Source organism: Tauraco erythrolophus, chromosome 7, assembly GCF_009769465.1.
Source record: "Tauraco erythrolophus isolate bTauEry1 chromosome 7, bTauEry1.pri, whole genome shotgun sequence".
Lineage (NCBI taxonomy): Eukaryota > Metazoa > Chordata > Aves > Musophagiformes > Musophagidae > Tauraco > Tauraco erythrolophus.
Window position 1 is genome coordinate 591,712 of NC_141471.1, and position 22,866 is coordinate 614,577.

The 22,866-nt window shown below is 47.1% G+C and overlaps 1 protein-coding gene across 1 annotated transcript in view; it reads left to right on the forward strand.

The window, feature by feature from the left end:
• The first annotated feature begins 1,644 nt into the window (after positions 1-1,644).
• SCAP (SREBF chaperone) overlaps positions 1,645-22,866 on the forward strand; it is a 63,949-nt gene continuing 42,727 nt past the window's right edge. The window contains 2 exon segments of the mRNA XM_086614384.1: positions 1,645-1,672; positions 14,203-14,420. Coding sequence (XP_086470510.1) covers positions 14,299-14,420 — 122 coding nt within the window. The 5' untranslated portion in view covers positions 1,645-1,672; positions 14,203-14,298.

Sequence of the window (22,866 nt, forward strand, 5' to 3'; positions counted from 1 at the left end):
ACTGTCCAAACGTGCGTCTTTGTGCTTTGCTTGTTGAGAATTTAAATACAGAGTTAATTCAAGTGCCGCTTAGGTCTGATCCTGTTGAGGTGGTGCCACACGTGGAGGAAAGTTGTAGATGCCCCGTCCCTGGCAGTGTTCCAGGCCAGGCTGGATGGGGCTTTGGGCAACCTGGTGTAGTGGAGGGTGTCCCTGCCCATGGCAGGGGGGTTGGAACTGGGTGGTGCTTGAGGTCCCTTCCAACCCAAACCATTCTGGGATTCTATGATTCTATGAAATCAGACCTAGTGCGAACCAGGTGATGGCTCAAACCTTTGTTCTTTTTTATTTCTGTTGAACCTTTTAAGGAATTACATTACAACCTGGTCCTGTACGCCCTGCTATGATGCCATCGACAGGGAGAAGTGCACCAAAGCCACAAGAGCTGAGCTGAGCTTGGCTACCAGCTACACAACTAACCCTGTAGCAAAAATAATGGTGCAAGAGCCTTTAGCGGGCTGAATAATAATGAATTGGTGTTGATCTTGTTGATAGAGAAACTCAGTGAAAAACGTGCTCGACGGCAGGTTCTGAACTCAATGAATTCCTTGATAAAATGAGGGAATTGCCACTTTCCAGTTCAGTACAGTCTTTGCTGATAGATGGTGGAGGAAGTTTATGAGGCATTTGGAAAAGTCTTTTTTGAAAGACTTTCTAACTACCATCGTTTAATAGCACTTGAGAGTTTATATCCTTTCCAAAACTCCTGGTAGTTTTTAATTATAGTGTTATATAACTGTGGACGTCTATTTATCTAAGTAAACATCTATTTCCTGTAGTAAAAAATTCAATAATTAAATTAAAAGCCAAAAGCTACAATCTGATTTGTCTCTCTTCCCTTCTTATCTCATTAAAGTAAGAGTTTAGTACTCAGTGGCCTAAGGCCTGGAGAAAATAGAACGTTGTGGTTGCGCTTTTAAAATCCAATTGCAGCTGATACATTGGTATTGTGGAAAAAATCCACCTTGACTGGAAATCCTCTGACTCGCTCCCTGACAGACAAAACAGCTGGTTTCTGGAGGGCTTAGGGGCTTTATCTGGTTGAGATTTGATGTGCTGCTGGGCGTGCTAGATTGGAAAACACGTTCTGGTGGAGCGGCGAAGAAATTAGGAGATTGATGCGTATCTTCCTGATATTTACAGTAGCAGCTTTGGAATTGGGATTCTTAGCTGTATATTTCACGGTATTTTTAATGGAATCAGTATAATTTACTTTCCTTTTACAGACCAGGAAGAAGTGAGTCTAAAGAGGGCAAGCTTTTTGTCCAAAATCTGCTCAGCAGCTTAGTGCCAAAATTGGAAATTACATTTGGGGGTTCTCCGTGTGTTGTGTGTCCTGCACCTTTTCTTCTCCAGACCAAACCTTGTCCTAACTGATTTCGCCGATTTTTCTATCGTGTGTCTCCATCGCTAACCCTGCACCAGTTACGTGCTCATAATATTTCTGAAATTGAAATAAACGATGCCGAAACAAGCTGAACCCATCGTTTAAGGGAGACACTGTCTCATACGATCGTGTTTCTCTCTGTGTAGTGAAGTGCCAGCGGAGAGCAGAACATTGCTAACAAGACCCAGGTTGGGCAAGAGCTCTGCGGGCAGGAGGAAGAGTTTGGGAAATGTTTCCTCGTGTTTGGTAAGCTGCCAATATGCTTGATAAACGAGTAAGCTTCCTGCGGCTGGGTGCAAAAAGAAGAGTAAACTTTGAAGTTGTAGGGTTTTTCTAAATTTGGGTGCTTTCTGTTTTTGTTACCTCTCTGACTTCTGTGTTTGCTGGTTCTGCACGTGGAACATCCTGTCGTTTCATCCACACCGATAAGTGGCAGTATTTTAGGAAGCAAGAAAGGACGTTTGAGAGGAACTACGTTCAGTGAACTGCTCTTCTTAAGCAGGAGTTTAGCTGAGGTTCTTCTCCTGGCAGAAAAGTCCAAAAGCTGTCCTGAAACCAGGCTTAGAAACTTATTTTGAATGCCAGTCCCTTATTTAGTAGTAGATAACATAGTACAGAACTGTAGAATCATTTAGGTTGGAAAAGACCTTCAAGATCATGAGGTCCAACCGTTACCCGGGACATTAAGGTTGTTCAGGTGCTTGTGGTTTGAATCTTTGTGGCAATGTTTCTCTGTTGATGTTGCTACTCAAGCTTGTCAGGATATGATAAAAAATTTGTAAAATGAGTGAAATGCCACTTGTAAAATGGGACCTATTTCAGATAACTTCTGGATTTCTAAAATCTCGAAACGTAAATGAATATTGAAGGGGGAGGAAAACAGGCTGAAAGGTGAGAATGAAGGGAGTAGCTGCTGTTAATTTATGTCAAATTTTGTATCGAGATGTGTGTAACTCCTTCATCTTTAAACCTCTTAAGTTCCTGGCAAACATGCTCTTGTTTGTTTTTGGTGGTTTGTTTTTAGTTTGAGTTTGGAAATGAGTTGCCAAGCAAGTTTAGAGCACAGAGTCCAAACGTTAGACCGGTGCGAAGAGCTTTGAGGTGTCCTCAGAGGAGGACCAACGAGAAGGGAAGGATGTGGGATGTTTGGTCCTTGCAGTGCAGTGTTGTACTGTTGAGAACTCACAGGTCCAGCTCCCATCAAAACCAGCTTGTTTCTGGCCACGTTCTGACCCGAGGAAGGTGAGACTTGCGCTGAGGATGCGTGTGCGTGATTGTCCTGGGCTTGGTGCACGTTTTGCATATTGAAATCAAGTTCAAAAACTCAGTGCAGACTTTTAATACTGTTTTGGCCATGTAGCTGGAATGGAGGGAAATTTAATTTATTGATTAATTTATTAATGGAGCCTGAAATTTAATTAATTGAAGGATTTCTGCTTTTTGAATATGAAAAGTGCCCTTCTATGAAGAATACTCAACTGAGAACGTACAAGCTGTTCTGGAGCCTTGTTTCTGAAAGAGCAGTGTCAGGATTAACCCGTTCTAGACACCAGCCTCCAGGAGGTTAGTGCACTGGTCGTGATTTTCCCATAGGAAGTGTTCTGTTCCTCGTGACCTCTCTGTCCTTTCACTGCACAAAGCACGTTATTCTTCTCATGGGAATGCGAGTGGAGAATAGGAACTTAGTGTTAGAGCTGATTGTGTAGCATTTCTATGAAGGGAGGTTAGTGTCTCGAGCGTATTTCTTATTTTCCCACCTCTGAAGTCTTTGGAAGAATGCTTCATCGCTGGCCCTCGTTGAAGGAGACTCCACACTGGCTGAAGAGGGAGAACTGCTTTCCTGAGGGCTGTTCCACCCACTCTTCCTTCCCCTTCTCCCTTTTGCTGATGCTGGGATGCGAGAGCTCCTGCAGCAGCTGACACCAGTCATTTTTCTGAGAGGATCGCAGCGGGGATAGCTTCTAGCATCTCAAGGATACGAAAGCACCTCTGCAGTCCAACAAAGGGCAAGAAAACCTGTTTTTTCTGTGCTGACGTGTGAGTGATCTAACATCTGGCCGTTTGCTGCCCTGGCAGGGAACCTCTTTGATTTCACTTGTTTTCGGAGGGTGTTTGTGGTACTGAGTTTCTAGCACTGTCATGAAATCATAGCTGTGGCGAGGACTGAAAAGAGGTCCGAGAGACATCTGCAGGTTGAGTAGAGACTCTAAGTCAGACAGGAGACTCAGTATTGGTGATCACTTCCATTTCTGTTTGTGTGTCCTGGTTGTAGCCCAGGAATGCATGAAATACCAGTAGCCATGTGTGTTGGTACGTCCCCGTTGGCTATAGAAGTGCTGCCATGTGAAGGAGATGATACATGGATATGAAGGAGATGTTGTCCTGTACGGACCCTCTGTTCTGTGGCTCAGGATCTTTACTGGAGCCCAGATAAAACCATTTCTCGTTTGACATACGATTTTGAAGTAGCCTGGCTAATCTGGTCTCCAGCAGCATCCATCCTGCTGTCTGCACTTGTTTTGTGATAAATTGGAAGGCAGAAGGTTGCTCCGCTGATTCGGCTGTCCCCGGGGAGCCTGGGTTGGATTGATGGATACGTGGCAAATGACTGCAGCGTTGGGAGGGTGAATTATTGCTAATGGTCCACATGCCTGCTGTGCCCTCAGGTGCTGAGAGAACAGCACTCAAATTGATCTGCTCTGCTGGCAACAGCAGAGAGCCACTGAGTGACCTTTATAAATCTCAATTTTTAATAAACTCTTTCTTCTTTCTCCTTCATTCCTCCCCTTTCCTTCCCCAAATAACAGCCAGGGCAGGAAAGCTGCTGAAATTCTGCCTCAGATCTGAGGCTGCTACAGTGGTGTGATGTGTCGTTCTTCCTGTAAGGAACAGGTATGTTGGAGAGACAAGTCACGCGTTCGACGTGTTAGGTCCCGGGGGGATGCTGTGGCTGGTGGTAGGGGCTTGGGGGGGGCCAGAAGGACCGTGTTGGATCCGTTCCTACTTTACCAAGCTCGATGTTGTAAATGGAAAATGTTGGGTTAAAAGTCATGTTGAAAAGTTAGATATAGGACTTTGCTATAGGCAACAAGATGGAGCAAATAATTTTCTGTATCCAAGTGTAAGAAAAATTACTGCAAGAAAAAAAAAATCACTGCAAGAACAGTGATATTTTAATATATATTTTTTTTCCCTCCTCTTCGCTAGCTCAGTAATATGTTTTTATAACTACCTAATGCTAAGACCTGATTCAAGAACATTTTATGGAAAACTGAGATGTTGGATATACTTTTTAAAAAAAACAGGCTACTGTTTATTGTAAAGGGAGAAATTTCTGTACATTGGGTAATTTTCCCTCTACGCTTACAGTGGGCTTGTGTTGTCTGAGCTGCTGCTACCTACATACGAGCTGCATTTTCCTGTGCTTCTGTGGTAAAGGGAGGCCTCTGTGAAGGCTGTGAAATGTTCTCGGGCAGAAATGCAAAGAATTTGGAACATGTAGCAATTGTTAAGTGAGATAAAAGCTTTTGTCTTGGGAGAAGGAGTATCATTCAGCATCTGTTAGTTTGAGTTTATTTCTGCTGCAAAAAGAAGTTCTGCATTTCTTCCTTTGCTGGTCAGTCTTGTTTTTTCGAAGAATTTGCAGTACAGGCAGCAAACTAGAGCAAGAGTAGGAGTTTTCCAAGAAAGCATAACTGTTCCAGCATCCATAATCCTATGGAATAACAGCAAGCTTGCTCTTCTTGTGTTTGGAGCAGTTTCATATTGGCTTAGCCTGGACTTTTGTGGTCGTACACACAAATATTTAGTAAGGAAATGTTAGAGGCTCTTCTGGTTCTGCGTTCGAGTGTCGCAAACCTCACGTGCTGCAACAGCGGGATGAGAAAAGCTGCTGTCTGTACACAGAGATCTTGCACTGTGTTTCTTAAACCTTAGTGAGGCTTGTAAAACCATATAGTGGGCTACCCACTGACAAAGCAACTTTTCAACCAGAATAAAGCACCAGCATTACACTTCTGCTACACCAGGTTGCCCAAAGCCCCATCCAACCTGGCCTGGAACACTGCCAGGGATGGGGCAGCCACAGCTTCTCTGGGCAACCTGTGCCAGTGCCTCACCACCCTCAGAGGGAAGAATTTCTTCCTCAGATCCCATCAAAATCTCCCCTCTTTCAGTTTAAAGCCATTGCCCCGTGTCCTGTTGCTACACATCCTTGTCCAAAGCCCTTCCCCAGCTTTCTTGGAGCCCCTTTAGGCACTGGAAGGTCTCCCCGGAGCCTTCTCTTCTCCAGGCTGAACAGCCCCAACTCTCCCAGCCTGTCTCCAGAGCAGAGGTGCTCCAGCCCTCGGATCATCTCCGTGGCCTCCTCTGGCCCCGCTCCAGCAGCTCCATGTCCTTCTGCTGTTGGGGACCCCAGAGCTGAAGGCAGCACTGCAGGGGGGTCTCCCGAGAGCAGAGCAGAGGGGCAGAATCCCCTCCCTTGCCCTGCTGGCCACTGATTCCTGTGGTCACACACTAGAACCAGTTGCAGAGAGGCTGTGGAGTCTCCATCAGTGGAGATGCTCAAAACCTGAGTGGGCATGGCCCTGACCAACCTGCTCCAGGTGACCCTGTGTGGGCAGGGGAGCTGGGCAGATGATCTCCAGAGGTCTCTGCCAACCTCTGCTGGGCTACGATGTCTGTGAAATCATCTGGGTTCGGCTTCAGTGCAGCTGCATTACCCGGCTGCAGAGCTGGCCAGCTGAATATTTTTCAAATGCTCCACCACAAACCCCTCGTTAGAGAAAAGCTTAAAGAGAAAGAGGAAAGTGGAACATCTGTTCAGCTCTCAGACAGGTGGGATATGGAAGAGGCTGAGCTCCTGGCGGCTAGCTGGAAATCACGGTGAGCCAGAAGGAGTTTTAATGAGGGGCTGGGATGAAGATCCGCTGTGCTGGCGTGTGCCGAGGGGATGCAGGGAGCAGGTGGTATGGTGCAGTGCTGTGAAGCGCCGATGCTGGTGCTTTATTCTGGTTGAAAAGTTGCTTTGTCTTACGCCAGCAATCAGCATGGAGTATATTACGCATTAACTGGTGTATAACATGATGTGCTTTCTGATGAGGATAAAGGTCAGCTTGAAAATGGTGGCCTTGGGGCTCTAAAAGCGCTGTGGGCATTTAATATTCTCCCTGAAGAGCAAATAAATGATTGGGCTTTCTCTTGATGAGATGGTAGAAGCCCTTCTGGAGTTGCAGCGTTATGTATGAGAAGAGTTTTTGGCTGCTCGAGAACCTCGTTAGTAAGTCTGCGTGTGGCAGAGGGTGTAGAACACCCAAAAAAGTACAAAGCTGTGGGGTATAACATGGTATCAGAAAATATTCCTGGTTTTAGTCAAATTTCCCTTCCTATCTGTGGGAGAGTGAAGAGGATTCAGAGGGGAACCGCATTCCAGCTGGGAAGCACTGTGGTTTTCTGACCCGCGTGGCGTATCAGCCAGGTTGTCGGAAAACTGTCCGTGGAGGAGTTAGCAGGAGAGCCAGGGATGCTGGGCGGCAGCAGAGGACACCGGATCCGGCATCTCATCTTCACCTGGCCTGTGCTGCTACATCAGCTAGTCGCAGGCCATCCAGATTTTTGGGATTTGGGGCAGTACTTGCTCACCAGCTGAGCTGTGGTACGTGTACGTGTCCGTAGCACCCCGATCGTGCAGTGTGCTTATTCCCTGTGGGATGTAATCTGCCGTGGTTCGCAGCGAATTACGGATTAGACGATGGCAATCGGATTGTTTCAGCAATTGCTTTTTCTCCTCTGTGCAACACGAGAATGGGGGAAAAGATTCTGCTCACAAGGTAGCAAATCCCCTCTTCTGCAACATTCCGGGTGTTGTGAGCTTGTTATAATCCAAATTCTGTTTTCTGGCTGCAGCACTGAATTTCCAGTTTGTGGCAAATTTGTGGCCTTAGTGAAAAATCTATTTCTCGAGGTGTGGATGAGTAACCTCGGTGCAGGGTGTCCTTCCTGGAGCTACGCTCCCTCCGCGGGCCCCCGCTCCGTGCTCCCCCATCCCACCCCTGCCCAGCCAGCCCCGGGTAACAGTTACCATGGGAGGTGCTGCAGCTCCATGAAATGTTGGAATTGGATGTGTGTGTGTGTGGAGGGGAAAGCATCTTAGATGAAATCACACCTGTATATAGCTGAATTTGTGTAATTCTGGTAAAAATCATGTTTTATGCCTCTCTAAATGGAAGGAATGACTAGTGAGTCTAAGCAATTGCTTGGTGTGTAACTTGGTTTGGAAATTGGGAGACTTTAAAAGCCAAACCTTGCTCCTTCAAGCCTGCTGTTAGCTTTTGTTTCCTATGATCTATCTCTGAACTTCGTTGTGTTGTATCCTTGTATCCTTCCATGGATAAGGAATTGGCTGGATGGTCGCACTCAAAAGAGTTGTGGTCAGTGGTTCGATGTCCACGTGGAGGCCAGTGACGAGTGGTGTTCCTCAGGGGTCGGTACTGGGACCAGTGCTATTTAACATCTTTGTTGGAGACATGGACAGTGGGATTGAGGGCACCCTCAGCACGTTTGCAGATGACACCAAGTTGTGTGGTGTTGTGGACATGCTGGAGGGAAGGGATGGCATCCAGAGGGACCTGGACAGGCTGGAGAGGTGGGCCTGGGAGAACCTCATGAAGTTCAACAAGGCCAAGTGCAAGGTCCTGCACGTGGGTGGGGGCAATCCCATGCACAAGTCCAGGCTGGGCGGAGAATGGATTGAGAGCAGCCCTGAGGAGAAGGACTTGGGAGTGCTGGTGGATGAGAAGCTCAACATGAGCCGGCACCGTGCGCTGGCAGCCCAGAAAGCCAACCGTGTCCTGGGCTGCACCCAGAGCAGCGTGGGCAGCAGGGCGAGGGAGGGGATTCTACCCCTCTGCTCTGCTCTCCTGAGACCCCACCTGGAATACTGTGTTCAGCTCTGGAGTCCCCAACACAAGAAGGACATGGAGCTACTGGAACGAGTCCAGAGGAGGCCACGGAGATGATCCGAGGGCTGGAGCACCTCTGCTCTGGAGACAGGCTGAGAGAGTTGGGGCTGTTCAGCCTGGAGAAGAGAAGGCTCCAGGGTGATCTTATAGCAGCCTTCCAGTATTTAAAGGGGGCTACAGGAAAGCTGGAGAGGGACTTTTTACAAGGGCGTGTAGTGATAGGACAAGGGGCAATGGATTTAAACTGAAAGAGGGGAGATTTAGATTAGATATAAAAAAGAAATTCTTTACATTGAGGGCGGTGAGGTACTGGACAAGGTTTCCCAGAGAAGCTGTGGCTGCCCCATCCCTGGCAGTGTTCCAGGCCAAGTTGGATGGGGCTTTGGGCAACCTGGTGTAGTGGAGGGTGTCCCTGCCCAGGGCAGGGGGGTTGGAACTGGATCATCTTTGAGGTCCCTTCCAACCCAAACCAGTCTGGGATTCTATGTGTCTGTCTCTTGTGCCTGAAGCGAACCAGAAATGCAGCATATCGTGTTGCAAGGCTAAGGAGACGTCCTGATGTCCTCTTGTTTCCAGTCAAACTTTGTCCTGGGTTTGCCATCATGCAAAAGGGAAGAAATACTCTGAATGGATTCTACTTCAACATTTGCCCTAAAATCAGAGGGTTTATTTTGAGTTAGCTGATATTTGTTTGCAAAAATGACTTTGAGTAGGAATAGTTCCCACTTTTACGAGCACTGTTGTAGCGTAAGGCTAATAAAGATTTCAGAATTTAATATGCAACCCCAGAAAAACTAATAAGCAAATAATAGCTTTGGAATGTTTAATGTTTTCTTTTTAATGAAAGCTGATGTTTCACATCGGGTGAAGCGAGTAAATACGAAGTTTTCCTCTTTGCAATTAGTAGAAACTGTTCCCAGTGTGATGCTAACCCCGAAATTGCCGTTAGAGAAGGTAAGGCTGGTCAAAGAGCCTGACGTCCTGCTGCCACAGAGGCAGAATATACGTGGTGTTCCCAAGTTACTCGTGGAACGAGGCTCGGAAGGAATGGTCCAGTCTTGACACCCAGCCCATCAGATCTGCTCGGCCCTTTCTTCCTGGGGTGCAGCACCCAAGTGTTTGTGGACACCCAGGTCACTGTTTAGTTACAGGGAGGAGCAGAAATGGCCATTTATTTGCACTTTAAGGCAAAGGTGGAGAATCAAGTGCCACGTACTTGGACTGCAGGGATGAAGCCAGGATGGCGTTTGCACGACGTGCGAGGAAGCTGGTTCTCGAGGTCGGTCTACCGTAGTAGGCAGCAGGTGAAGCAGCAGTGGCCCCGCTTGGCCCGCGCGGTGTCGTGGAATCACAGAATCATAGAAAGGTTTGGGTTGGAAGGGACCTCAAAGATCATCCAGTTCCAACCCCCCTGCCATGGGCAGGGACACCCTCCACTACACCAGGTTGCCCAAAGCCCCATCCAACCTGGCCTTGAACACTTCCAGGGATGGGGCAGCCACAGCTTCTCTGGGCGACCTGTGCCAGTGCCTCACCACCCTCAGAGGGAAGAATTTCTCCCTCAGATCCCATCGAAATCTCCCCTCTTCCAGTTTAAATCTATTGCCCTGTGTCCTGTCACTACACACCCTTGTCCAAAGCCCCTCTCCAGCTTTCCTGGAGCCCCTTTAGGCACTGGAAGGTGCTGGAAGGTCTCCCTGGAGCCTTCTCTTCTCCAGGCTGAACAGCCCCAACTCTCCCAGCCTGTCTCCAGAGCAGAGGTGCTCCAGCCCTCCCATCATCTCCGTGGCCTCCTCTGGCCCCGCTCCAACAGCTCCATGTCCTCCTGAGCCTTCTGTGTTCTGACTGCAGCCATGGTGATGCTGTCTCTTAGCCATGGAAAATTTTTCTTTACGTTTCACCTACACTTGATGTTGCGTGTGTTATGTGTGTCAACTTGAGTTTTTAAATAGTCTAAACTCGAGGGTTTTTTACCCGCTCTCCACTTCTGGGACTTCTTAGAACAGAACAGGATATTTCAGTTGGAAGGGACTTGGATCATCTCATCCAGCTGCCTTCTAGTGCTCGAAGCTTTTCTCGTAATTCCACTTCTTGCACTTGCACCATTCATAAATTTTATTACTAATGTAAATTAGGCTAATCTGAAACATATTGATGGTTTTTTGTTGTGGGTTTTTTTTTTTTTCCCCTGTCTGCTTGCTTAGGCTGGGCCATCGGGTAGGTTTGCATCCTCAGGAGATCAGATCTTCTGTTGTAATGGGACAGCCATGGAGTCTGGGTGCTGAAAACCAGAGGTTTTGCTGTGTGCTCAGTGTTGGCTTTGCTTTTAAGGGCTGTTTAATTTTTGCTTTTTTTTTTTTTAATCCCTTAGATGAGGGATATGATCTGCCTGTGGGAGCCCCAGCGTAGTGCTTTCTAGCTCTAGCAAGACTCAACGCTGAAAAAAAAATCACCAGTGGGATGAAGCCCTGTAAGTTTGAGTTCCAGTATACTTGTGTGCAACTTCCTTTCCAATTCTGGTGGCACAGGCTGTGAATTTTCAGTTCAGTTACTGCCATTTATTCAAAAGGTATTTTCTGATGATGATTTTCAGTGGTCTGCTCAGAGTGCTAGGCTTGCGTACGCAGGGATTTTCCGCATTATTTCCCACTCTGTGAGCAGCTCTGGAAGATGGCTTTGTCATTGGAATTTTAAATTTGATCATTTTTCTACTCTCTCCTAAGACCTAGAATAGAAAGTCTGCGTTTCTGGTGATTCCAGTGCACCTTTAATTTTGTTTTTAAATTGTCTTTTTACATTTGCCCTGGACTTGATTTGAACAGGTCATATTTGCCACTGAGCCTAAGTGAGCTAAAAGTTAAAACCCAGGCTTTTCTGACGGAACTTCTACAACTTCTAAACATATTCCTATATGCTGTATGTCTCTTCCTTTGTGAGGTGCCATATTTTAGGTTCTCTGTGTGACTATAAGAAAGAAACTTTCTATTCTCAAGGTCTATCCAACAAGGCCAGGTTGGATGAGGCTTTGGGCAACCTGGTGTAGTGGAGGGTGTCCCTGCCCATGGCAGGGGGGTTGGAACTGGATGATCTTTGAGGTCCCTTCCAACCCAAACCATTCTGTGATTCTATGATTCTATTCCGCATGGATGCGATGTGTAGCGTTTTGGCTAGTTCATCCGCCCTACCCCTTGCATTGTAAGGTCTCCAGGCAGCAAGAGCACGCTTCTCTTCCCTTCCATCTCCCAAAATCCAGAAACATTCATGTGGCTGCTGGACTGTAGGCAAACTGAAATTGCCCACGACTGAAAAAGTCATATTGATTCTTATGGAAAGATGTAGTGCCTCAGGAAAAGGTATGAACAAAAATATTAATCCAGGTTTTCCATTTGGTCATTAGGCCGATATACTCGTGCTTCTGCTGCTGAAGATCTGATTGGTTTTAGTTGCATTAGTGGGGGGAAAATTAGGTAAATTGTTGTAAAATAGTCCTGTGGGCATTAAATAGAATTTAATCTGAAATTAGAAGCATAATGGCTGTACTTAAGGTTTGGCTTCCCCTGTATGCTTTCTCCCATATAGCTGAAAGTGGATGCTTAGCAAAGAATATAAACCAAAACAGCACCTGTGATGCCTCCCCCAGCCTCTAAATATTTGCAGTTCAGAGAATCATAGAATCCCAGACTGGTTTGGGTTGGGAGGGACCTCACAGACCATCCAGTTCCAACCCCCCTGCCATGGGCAGGGACACCCTCCACTAACACCAGGGTGCCCAAAGCCCCATCCAACCTTTCCTTGAACACTTCCAGGGATGGGGCAGCCACAGCTTCTCTGGGCAACCTGTGCCAGTGCCTCACCACCCTCAGAGGGAAGAATTTCTCCCTCAGATCCCATCGAAATCTCCCCTCTTTCAGTTCAAAGCCATCGCCCCGTGTCCTGTCACTACACACCCTTGTCCAAAGCCCCTCTCCAGCTTTCTTGGAGCCCCTTCAGGCACTGGAAGGTGCTGGAGGGTCTCCCCGGAGCCTTCTCTTCTCCAGGCTGAACAGCCCCAACTCTCTCAGCCTGTCTCCATGGCAGAGGTGCTCCAGCCCTCGGATCATCTCCGTGGCCTCCTCTGGCCCCGCTCCAGCAGCTCCATGTCCTTTTGCTGTTGGGGACCCCAGAGCTGAAGGCAGCACTGCAGGGGGGTCTCCCGAGAGCAGAGCAGAGGGGCAGAATCCCCTCCCTCGCCCTGCTGCCCACGCTGCTCTGGATGCAGCCCAGGACACGGTTGGCTTTCTGGGCCGCCAGCGCACGGTGCCGGCTCATGTTGAGCTTCTCATCCACCAGCACCCCCAAGTCCTTCTCCTCAGGGCTGCTCTCCATCCATTCTCCGCCCAGTCTGGACTTGTGCTTGGGATTGCCCCAACCCATGTGCAGGACCTTGCACTTGGCCTTGTTGAACTCCATGAGGCTCTCACATGCCCACCTCTCCAGCCTGTCCAGGTCCCTCTGGATGGCAATTCCTAAGCCAGATCTTATTATATGTATAGAAGCCCTTACGGATTTCTTGCCTGTGTGAATCTATCAGACCTCCTCCTCTGGCATTCTCTCTGTTCGCTTCCCATGCAAGATGGTGAAGGTGAGGAGTTCCAAATGTCAAGCGACCAGCTGGTTTTAATGGGCAGCCTGGCTTTAGGTCTTGGATTGAATTCTCTGGCACGATCAGTAACGGCGTTTTCCTGGGGACAAAATGACTTATTTCATATGCTGTGGGTGTCTTACTGTCTCGGTCTTATTCTGGAGAAGCCAGGAGAAATGTCTTTATTTCCTCTCAGATAAAAATCTTGGATAATCATAGCTTTGAACTGTAGGAAAAAAATCTGTCTTGCATTCAAGCCTTTCACATCTCAGAACATTGTTGTGAACCACGTGCTTTGCATTTAGCCTGAGGCTTAAAAAGAAAAAAAATAAGGGAGTAGGTTTCTCCTGCTAGAAATGTCTTTCCTAGAAATTTAGTTTGTGCTTTACTGTAATGTCTAATTTTAACCTTTTCTTAGGGCTTTTTATATTGAATTTTTTGTACTTTGTAAATCAGATCGCAAGTTTAGGTGGACCGGTTCTGACATCTGCCATGCAGTTGGCACTGGGCGAACAGCCCAGTCCTAAGTCTCCCAGTCAAGTCAAAAGAGGTTTTGATGGGAAGCGTCGGCGCCGATTTATTTTCCTGTGTGTCGTACTCTGGCTTAATCTGCTGCGCTGTGTCTGCGTCCCTCCCGCGCTCCCCATGCAAACACGGCTTCCTTTGGATTTTCTCAGCTGCAGAGCCTGCTCTGGTCTCCTCTCTCGTTGCTGGTGTGTCGCTAACAGTTAAAGCGCTGAAAAGCGCTTCGGTCCGTGTCCAAGAGCACTTCCCTTAAGACGACGTTGCTGACAGCTCGCCTCAATCCTTCTTTTCTAACTGGCATTTTGGCATCCCCTCGGAGTGCTGTGCAATTCTTCTGCTGCTGAGCTCCGTTTCTTCCTTCCTTTCAGCCAGTTTAGTTCCTAGCTCCGTTCCTGCCTGTTTTCTCCCACCCAGCAGCTCAGGGCAGCATCTCTTCAGCTGGTGTTCAGTCTCTCCTTGTGTTTTTTGTCCTTCCTTCCCCTAGGCAAAACCCAATCATTTGATCAGGTTGCCTCTAGGCTCATAACAAGTGCTCAGTGTGTGGTGTCGTTTTCTCCCTTTTCTTCCGAGGAGCTGCAATGCTGAAAGTCTTTCTAAAGAGAGTTGGTCATGTTTATTTTCCATTTATTTATTTTTCTCACGAGCCTGCTTGCTTTCTTTCCAGTTTCTAGCTGGATACAGTGCCTTTGCTGAAGCGTTGTGCATGCTGGAATTGCCTTGACCCCCTGATGTATTCCGGGATGGCAACGAGGTGACGACAGTTGAGGATGACCCTGACTGAAAAACTGCGCGAGAGGATATCGCGGGCGTTCTACAACCACGGGCTGCTGTGTGCTTCCTACCCCATTCCCATCATCCTCTTTACTGGTCTCTGTATTCTGGCCTGCTGGTAAGTCACACAAAGTACAGGGTGCTGCTGCTTTGTGGGGTTTGCAGAGCAACACCATGAATATGGTCGGGTTTCCCTGTCTTGTGGGCTAGTCCAGAAGTTCTTCTTTTTTCCCTTTTTTTTTTTTGAAAAAAACTTAATAGGCCTTTGTCATCTCTTTTTGTGGGACAAAAGAAAAGACAGGGATGAAGTACTTTCATGTGGTTTAGTAAGTAGATAGTAGAAACTAATTGAGTAAGTGAAGTAAGGCAATAAAACAAAAGTAATCCCCAAACACCTGGTGGTGGACTTCAAAACCATGAATTAAAAGTGGGAGAAGGAAGGCTGATCTTTCTCTCCGTGCTTGCCTATTCTATTCTTCGTGAAGCTTGTACCCTTCTTTTTCAGCCCTTGCCTTGCCATGCATGGGTCGTGTGTTCCTGTGAATTCCCTGCTGTCCTTAGGGATTCTCATTTGGAAATGAGTTGCAGCTGAATGTATTTTCACTCTCGGAAATGTTACACAGGCCTCTCAATAATTGTTTCCAGTGGGGCACTATTACTACTGGAGTTGAGAGAACTTGTGTGCAGACACATGCACAGACAGCTTCTGTCATCGAGGTTGTAATTCTGAGTGTCTTGTCTCTTTTGGCCAAAAGAAGCCCTATGTGATGATGCACTCTGCTTTTAGAAAAGCTCCACCTGTGTCGATGTAGATACAGATGTAATTTTTTCTTTGAGCGTCGCTGAGGACGAGGCAGACTTCTTTCACATCTACCCGTAAAAGATTATTGAAGCAATTTTCGTGTGCTGAAAACCTGTGGGATCGCTTCTCGTGCCTGTGACTCTTCCAGGTTGTGAGCAGCAGTCGAGGTGTTGCGTTCCTGGTTTTGCACTGCTTCGTAGGAATTCTCGTAAACGTTAATTACAATAGTTTTATTTTCAGATCTCTTGATCTGTAGAAATACGAAGCTTCTACAAAGTCCAAGCAAGTGGATTCTGTGTCCTGTTTATCTTTGTAGATATAGTTGCAAGTAACAGCTCTGTCTTTTGACTTGAGCTTTGCTGGCCGCTGCCTTTGCATGTCAGGCCAAAACCAAGCTTAGGGTTTGTTGTTTTTTTTTTTAGCCAAACCAGAGTTCTACCACGAGTCCTGAACTGCCATGCCACAGCGCTTTTGCGTGCTGGTTGCTTCCCAGAGCTGCCAGTGGTATCTGGCCCCTATTTTCAGTTACCTTTCAGGTGCTGTTGCTGGGGTAAATGCAAGACAACTGCTTCAGTATAAAACGTTTATCCATACAAATGTTGTTTTTTGGGAGGGATCAAAGTAAAAACTGCGTGCTTATTCCCTTTCCTAAATTTAGGATTTTTCAGACAGGAGGAAATCTGATCTAGGATTACTAGAAGGTGTCCTCATTCTTCTCAATAACCTTGAGCCTGCTAAGCCAGAACTCGTCTGTCCTGTCTTCGTAGTTGTGTGTTTAAAGCAGCCTGAATTAAGATGTTTCCACTGAGTCCCTGATGCTTCAAACCAGGTCGTCTTTGGCAGAGTAGCCACTGGTAATTGTGTGTTTGTGGAAGTGTCTGCACCACTCAGTGCTGGTAATTGAGGATTCTGCAGTTACTGGTTTCCTTTAGACTGCAGAAACTTGTCCAAGACACGGTCAAACATAAGTCTCTATTTTCTTTAATGAGTTTCGGTAATTCATTAGAAAAGCAAACACTGGCCCTAGGAGAGACAAGGGTTTAAAAATTCTGTGACACCCTTTGTGAGCCACAGTACCGTGGCAAAAAATTGAAGCGCAGCGTGGGTAAAGTGCTCCCTCTTTAGGAGCGATTTTTGGAGATGTTTCAGTTCCAGTTCAGAGCTGCTCTGTATTAACTGGTGTCAGCCAGGTGTTAATTCTGGCACTACTAACTAGGTCAAAACTATTCCAGAGTACAACCCGTCTACACTCGAGCGTTTCAGTGGGGTAGGACTGAACTTTGACAGGGTATCTGTGCGCAGGATTCTCTGGGATATTTGTTGGCCCTTTAGTTTTGGGTTGAGGTCTTCAGGTCTTCCTTTTGGTTTGAGCCTGAGGTGTGACTTCTTCGTTATTGGTGTGGATGATGGGGTGGACCCCACACTCAGCAAGTTTGCAGATGATACGAACTTCATGTATCATGAACTGGAAACTGGATGAAGTGGCTGGATGAAAACTGGAGAGAGTGGCTGATCCACCAGATGGCTGCGTGGGCAGAGAGGAACCTTAGGAAGCTGGACACAAGGAAGTGTAAAAGGAAGAATATCCCCAGGCACCTGTACGGACTGGGGTTGGCTCCCTGGAAAGCTGCACTACCAAGTATATCACATCTCAGGTTCCTGGGCTTGTACTAGAATTCTTGCCAGAGCTCGAATTCAGGGGCTGCTCTCTGCAGTGGGCACTTGATAAATATCCTTAGAAGTCCAAGAGATGCCTCCTCCTTGTTTGCTCTGTGTGGAATAACCCGATACTCGTGGTGTGTGGCTGCACACAGTTGTTAGCTCTGTGGCATGTGCAACTGTAGCTGTTGAACGCTGATCTCTTAACGACTGGGTAGGGACTACCAGTGTGTAAACCTGAAGCTTTTCAAACTGTACTGCACTGGAATCCTTCTAAACAAGTCTTTTCATCAGATCTAGTAAAATTTTCTGGTTTTTTTGAGGGGCAGGGTGCCAAGGCCAATGAAAGGACTGTAATTCCTTTTTCAATCAGGATGCCTGACTGTATGAAACAGTATGAAATAACAGGAAAAGAGGAGTCATCAACAGTCATCTCGATAACTGCTGGCTATGGGTGGAGCAGGAAACTTCAAAAGTATTGTAGAAATTATTTAGGAAAATTATTTTTTAGCTAATACACTAACTTACTTTAGGTTGAAGTTAAGTCCTGAAACTGTGTCACGTGGTGGACATTTCATTCTTTAAACGCTCGCCCTATTCCTCTGCTCTTTCCTAGGGGTCTGCTTTTGGCCATTGTAAGAAACGGGCTGCTGGGCAGATGGACCTTTAGTCTGACCCAGCACAGCTGTACGTGTGGTTGGTTTAAATCATGTCCATCTGAGAGTCAGCAAGGCCAAGTGCCACGTCCTGCACTTGGGTCACAACAACCCCCTGCAGCGCTACAGGCTTGGGGAAGAGCGGCTGGAAAGCTGCCCAGCAGTAAAGGACCTGGGGGTGCTGGTCAACAGCTGGCTGAGTGTGAGCCAGCAGTGTGCGCAGGTGGCCAAGAAGGCCAAGAGCTTCCTGGCTTGTACCAGAAATAGTGTGGCCAGCAGGACTAGGGCAGGGATTGTCCCACTGTGCTCAGCACTGGTGAGGCTGCACCTCGAATGCTGGGTTCGGTTTTGGGCCCCTCACTACAAGACAGACATTGAGGTGCTGGAGCATGTCCAGGGAAGGGGAATGAAGCTGGTGAAGGGTCTGGAGCACAAGTCCTGTGAGGAGCAGCTGAGGGAACTGGGGTTGTTCAGCCTGGAGAGAAGGAGGCTGAGGGGAGACCTTCTCGCTCTCTACAACTGCCTGAAAGGAGGTTGGAGCGAGGTGGAGTCAATCTCTTCACCCAAGTAACAAGTGATAGGACAAGAGGAAACAGCCTCAAGTTGTGCCAGGGGAGGTTTAGATTGGATATGAGGAAAAACATCTTCCCCAAAAAGGTTGTCAAGCGTTGGGACAGGCTGCCCAGGGCAGTGGTGGAGTCACCATCCCTGGAGGTGTTTAAAAGCTGTGCGGATGTGGTGCTGAGGAACATAGTTTAGTGGTGGACTTGGCAGTGTTGGGCTTATGATTGGACTTGATGGTCTTTAAGATCTTTTCCAGCCTAAATGGTTCTATGATTCCTAGCCTTCCAGAACAGAAAACTGTGTGGGTTGGGTGCTGCCTGCAGGAGCTGCTGCAGACTGTTGCTTATGGGAGCTGTCGGGTGGCCACCTCCTGTGGGAGATTCTGTTGGCTGGGAGAGGAACTCGCTGATGGCCACGAAGTGTCACATCTGTTTTGGTTTTGCTTTTTTTCAGCAGTCCTAGTGTGAGGGCACTGAGTAATGGTCTTTGGCACCGACTTACTGCTGGAATTTAATTAGTTTGTGCTCTTCAGAAGTGTTCCGTTTTATTAGGACAGATCTCACTGCTTCATCTCTGTCACCTGACTGCAAAAATGAGTGAGAAACGGGCTGAAATTTACAGGAAGAAGCTGGTGGAAAAAATGAAGACCCAGCTTCAAGGTGGAAGCTAATTTAGATGACGTTTCTGTCCAACATGATTGGTGAGAGACCCGCAGCACTGTTTGCATAGTAGGGTTAGGGTCTGAAACAAGCATGGACCAATTAAGTAGTAGGAACTACAGGTCCTTCTAATGAGGAAAGGAGATACATAAGTGACCCACTGGTTTCATATTGACTTATATCAACAGGGAAGAAGCTAATAATGTCCTTGGTGTTGCCAAGAAGGTTAAACTCTGTTGCTGAAGAAGTGAGTGGAGAAAAGGAGAAGGTGGTAGAGCAAAAAGGAAGCATTCTGTGTTCTTCAGCCTTAACCATGGTTAATAAATACATTGTGGTGTTAAAGCAAGCAAGAGTGGGTCCTACATCATGAATTCTTGAAAGGAAGAGAGGTTACACAGAGTCTTTTCTTCTGCACCTGTATGCACCCAGAATCAAGGAAAGCTTATAAAACTCTACTGCAGAAGAAATTAGATGTCAGAGCAACTGACATCATCTATCTGGACTTGTCCAAAGCATTTGACACTGTCCCACACAACATCCTTATCTCTAAATTGGACAGACATGGATTTGATGGATGGACCACTTGGTGGATAAGGAACTGGCTGGATGGTCGCACTCAAAGAGTTGTGGTCAGTGGTTCAATGTCCAAGTGGAAGCCGGTGACAAGTGGTGTTCCTCAGGGGTCAGTACTGGGACCAGTGCTATTTAACATCTTTGTTGGTGACATGGACAGTGGGATCCAGTGCACCCTCAGCAAGTTTGCAGATGACAGCAAGTTGTGTGGTGTTGTGGACACGCTGGAGGGAAGGGGTGGCATCCAGAGGGACCTGGACAGTCTGGAGAGGTGGGCTACAAGAAAGCTGGAGAGGGACTTTGGACAAGGGTGTGTAGTGACAGGACACGGGGCAATGGCTTTGAACTGAAAGAGGTGAGATTTCGATGGGATCTGAGGGAGAAATTCTTCCCTCTGAGGGTGGTGAGGTGCTGGCACAGGTTGCCCAGAGAAGCTGTGGCTGCCCCATCCCTGGCAGTGTTCAAGGCCAGGTTGGATGGGGCTTTGGGCACTCTGGTGTAGTGGAGGGTGTCCCTGCCCATGGCAAGGGGTTTGGAACTGGATGATCTTTGAGGTCCCTTCCAACCCAAACCGTTCTGGGATTCTATGATTAACTCAGTTGTTCTGGTTTTCCTCCCCCACACCTGAGCAAGACGTGACCATCTTTGTGTTCAGATAACTGTTTTAAAAGGTGACATAAACCATGTGGTCCACAACTTATCCAGCATCAGTTCTGGTCCTCAGTCAATGTGACAGCAGTGAACAGGCGGCTGTTTCTCCTGCTCTAGAAAGGTCTCAAGGATCAGGTGGCACCATCACCATGGAGTGTCTGATTGATTGTGTTCTGTCTTTAACCTTGGAAGTATTTTGTGTAGACAGTTTTCTAGTGTGTCTGAAGACACAGAATGTCTGGTTTTGCTAATAAATTAATATTCAATGCAAAAGCAGAAACGCCTATGACTCATTCTTAATCGAAGTCTGAACATCCAAGTTAGTCCTCACGTCAGCGTGAACTCCCCGCTGGCCAGTGTAGGGCTTGTTGGTGACTTCTTGTTTTACTGTGTATCCCTTTGTAGGTTCAGTTCGTTTTCATCATCCCATTTAAATGGATTTGCACCAAGAGGCATTCCAGTTCCTTACAGGGACAAACTTGAGTGTTTCCTATTTTTTTTTTTTACCCCCTTGCAGAGTGGGAATGCCAGTTAGGCCTGTCTGACACACGAGGAGTTCCTCCTCCTCAGCTCGGAGAATCGGAGAATCCCAGAATGGTTTGAGTTGGAAGGGACCTCACAGACCATCCAGTTCCAACCCCCCTGCCACGGGCAGGGACACCCTCCACTACACCAGGTTGCCCAAAGCCCCATCCAACCTGTCCTTGAACACTGCCAGGGATGGGGCAGCCACAGCTTCTCTGGGCAACCTGGGCCAGTGCCTAGAAGAACAGATGATACCTCTAAATCTGGTCATCAGGGTAAATTTGAAACTCCTGTGTCGTTCTGAAGAGTAGAATCATAGAATCATTGTTTTTAGTTATTAAAATCAAACAGCTTACCCCGTGAAGCAGGTTTAGGAGGATTAAGCAGAAGGTGAGTCTCTGCCCCAAGCACGAGGTTCTGAAGAGCTGTGGAACCATCTGGAACCAGAGCCCTGTTGCGTGTGTGCATGTACATCTGTTCCTTTCTGAAAGAACATCTCACTGAGCTGCTGGCAGCCTCTCGGTGCTCCAGAAGCCCCAGAGCACACGCTCTCCTGTGGGCATGAGCAGCCCAGAAGCAAATTCTGTGTAACGAGGAAGAGGACGCTGGCAGCGCAGAGCGAGGGCAACCTGGGCTTCTGCAGAGCAGGGTTTTGAGGGTCCTGTCAGTGGGAAACAGTGCGAAGCAAACGTCATTTATTCAGAAACAGGTATTGTTTATGCACGTACTAACGGGGAACTGTGCCAGATATCTGGCCTTATCTACCCTCTGGCAAGACCTTTTTATCAAATTTTGGATCCTGTGTGCAGTTTTCAGGTGGTTCTATCTTCGTGGTAGACAGTTGAGACTGGAAACAGGCTAAAATCTTGTTCCAGCGCGCACAACAAGGGTGGTAGCTATTTTGAGGCAGTATATCACCACCTGCCCTGCTACCTAAGACCTGGCAGCTCCCTCCTTCGTGTTCACCAGCAGAAGACTATTCTGGGGTGGTGATGATCTCTGCTTTGATTCTGAGGAGGAGGAATATGCAATTGTAGGGTTGCAGTTCTGTTGCCTTGCCAGGTGCCTTGGGCTGACCTGGCACTTCTCCATCTTGGCCCTCTAAGCTGTCTTGAAAATATGTAAAGTAGTTGGATGAACATCTTTACTTGAACCTACCTCATGCTTGGTAGCTAAAATGTGCTCTTGTAGAATTCAGCAGTAATAACTTGCAGATGATCTATTTTTTCCTCTGTTTCAGGTTTGCAGAAGGGTGTCAGGGTGGGCTGTCACATGAGCAGCTGAAAAGAACCTTTCTCAAACCCAAAACTTCTTTTTGAGCTTTCCTGTCATTTCCTGTCATCTGTTTTAGCTCCTACTTTTCTTCTCTTCTTTTTCTGTGCTTTCCATTCTGGCATTTCACCTCTTTCCCTGACAGTCAAAAAAATCTCTTAACAAAGAAAAATGCAAGGAGAATCAAACCTGAGTGCTAGAAATTGCCTTCTTGTTGCTCCCTTGGAGTGGTTCTCACATTTGGTAAGAAGTGCACGTGGAAATGACCTGGGCCTGTCACATCTCACAGTGATTAGTGTCTGTGGGAAGCCGAGATGCTTCTGACAACTCAGCAGCAGCTCTTGGTTTGGTTTTTTAAGTCTCTCTTTACTTAACAGATGCTCTATAGATATCTGAAGTAGTAGGTCTACTGAACATCTTGGTATCATTGCGTGGTTCTTTCTCACTCTGTCCTTTTTTATCTCTGCTGTTGGTCTGTCTCAGGTACTGTTGACTAGATCAGCTGGTGTCACATGCCTATGGCAGGCTAAATTTAACAAAAAATATAACAACTAATGTTTTAGTGTCTTACTGAAATAGCTTACAACGAGTGCGATCTAGAATCGTGGACTTGGTGTGTTCTTCCACCAGACGTTCTCGAAGCCTTTCATAAGCCTGAATCCTCAAACATCACTGTGATCTGAGTAAATATATGTCCCTTTTTCTCTTATGGGGACATGTGTTTGTGCTGGAGTTGGCTCAGGATGAGGGAGCTTTGAAGAGTCCCAGTAGCAGGTCTTGTTCCTGAGCTCTGCTGCAAAACAACGCCATGAGCAGTCTGTACCACCCAGGTCGTGCTGCCATAGGGACTGTAGGAGCTGAACATAGATGTGTACGGACAACAGGGTCTCTTTTAACCTTTTATTTAAATCTTTTAACCGTGGATTTCCAGTGGGACCTTTTCCCTGAAGATACTTGCTGAAAAATAGGAATTATAATAAAAAATAGTTTCGACTTTTTTTTTTTTTTGTGTACCAGGCAATCTGCCAGCAAGTCCTGTTCCTAACAGGTGCACATCTGTGTCTTCTAACACCACAGCTGCTACAGCTCTTGTAGTCTCAGTAAAATGTAGAATCATAGAATGGTTTGGGTTGGGAGAGACCTCAAAGATCATCCAGTTCCAACCCCCCTGCCATGGGCAGGGACACCCTCCACCAGACCAGG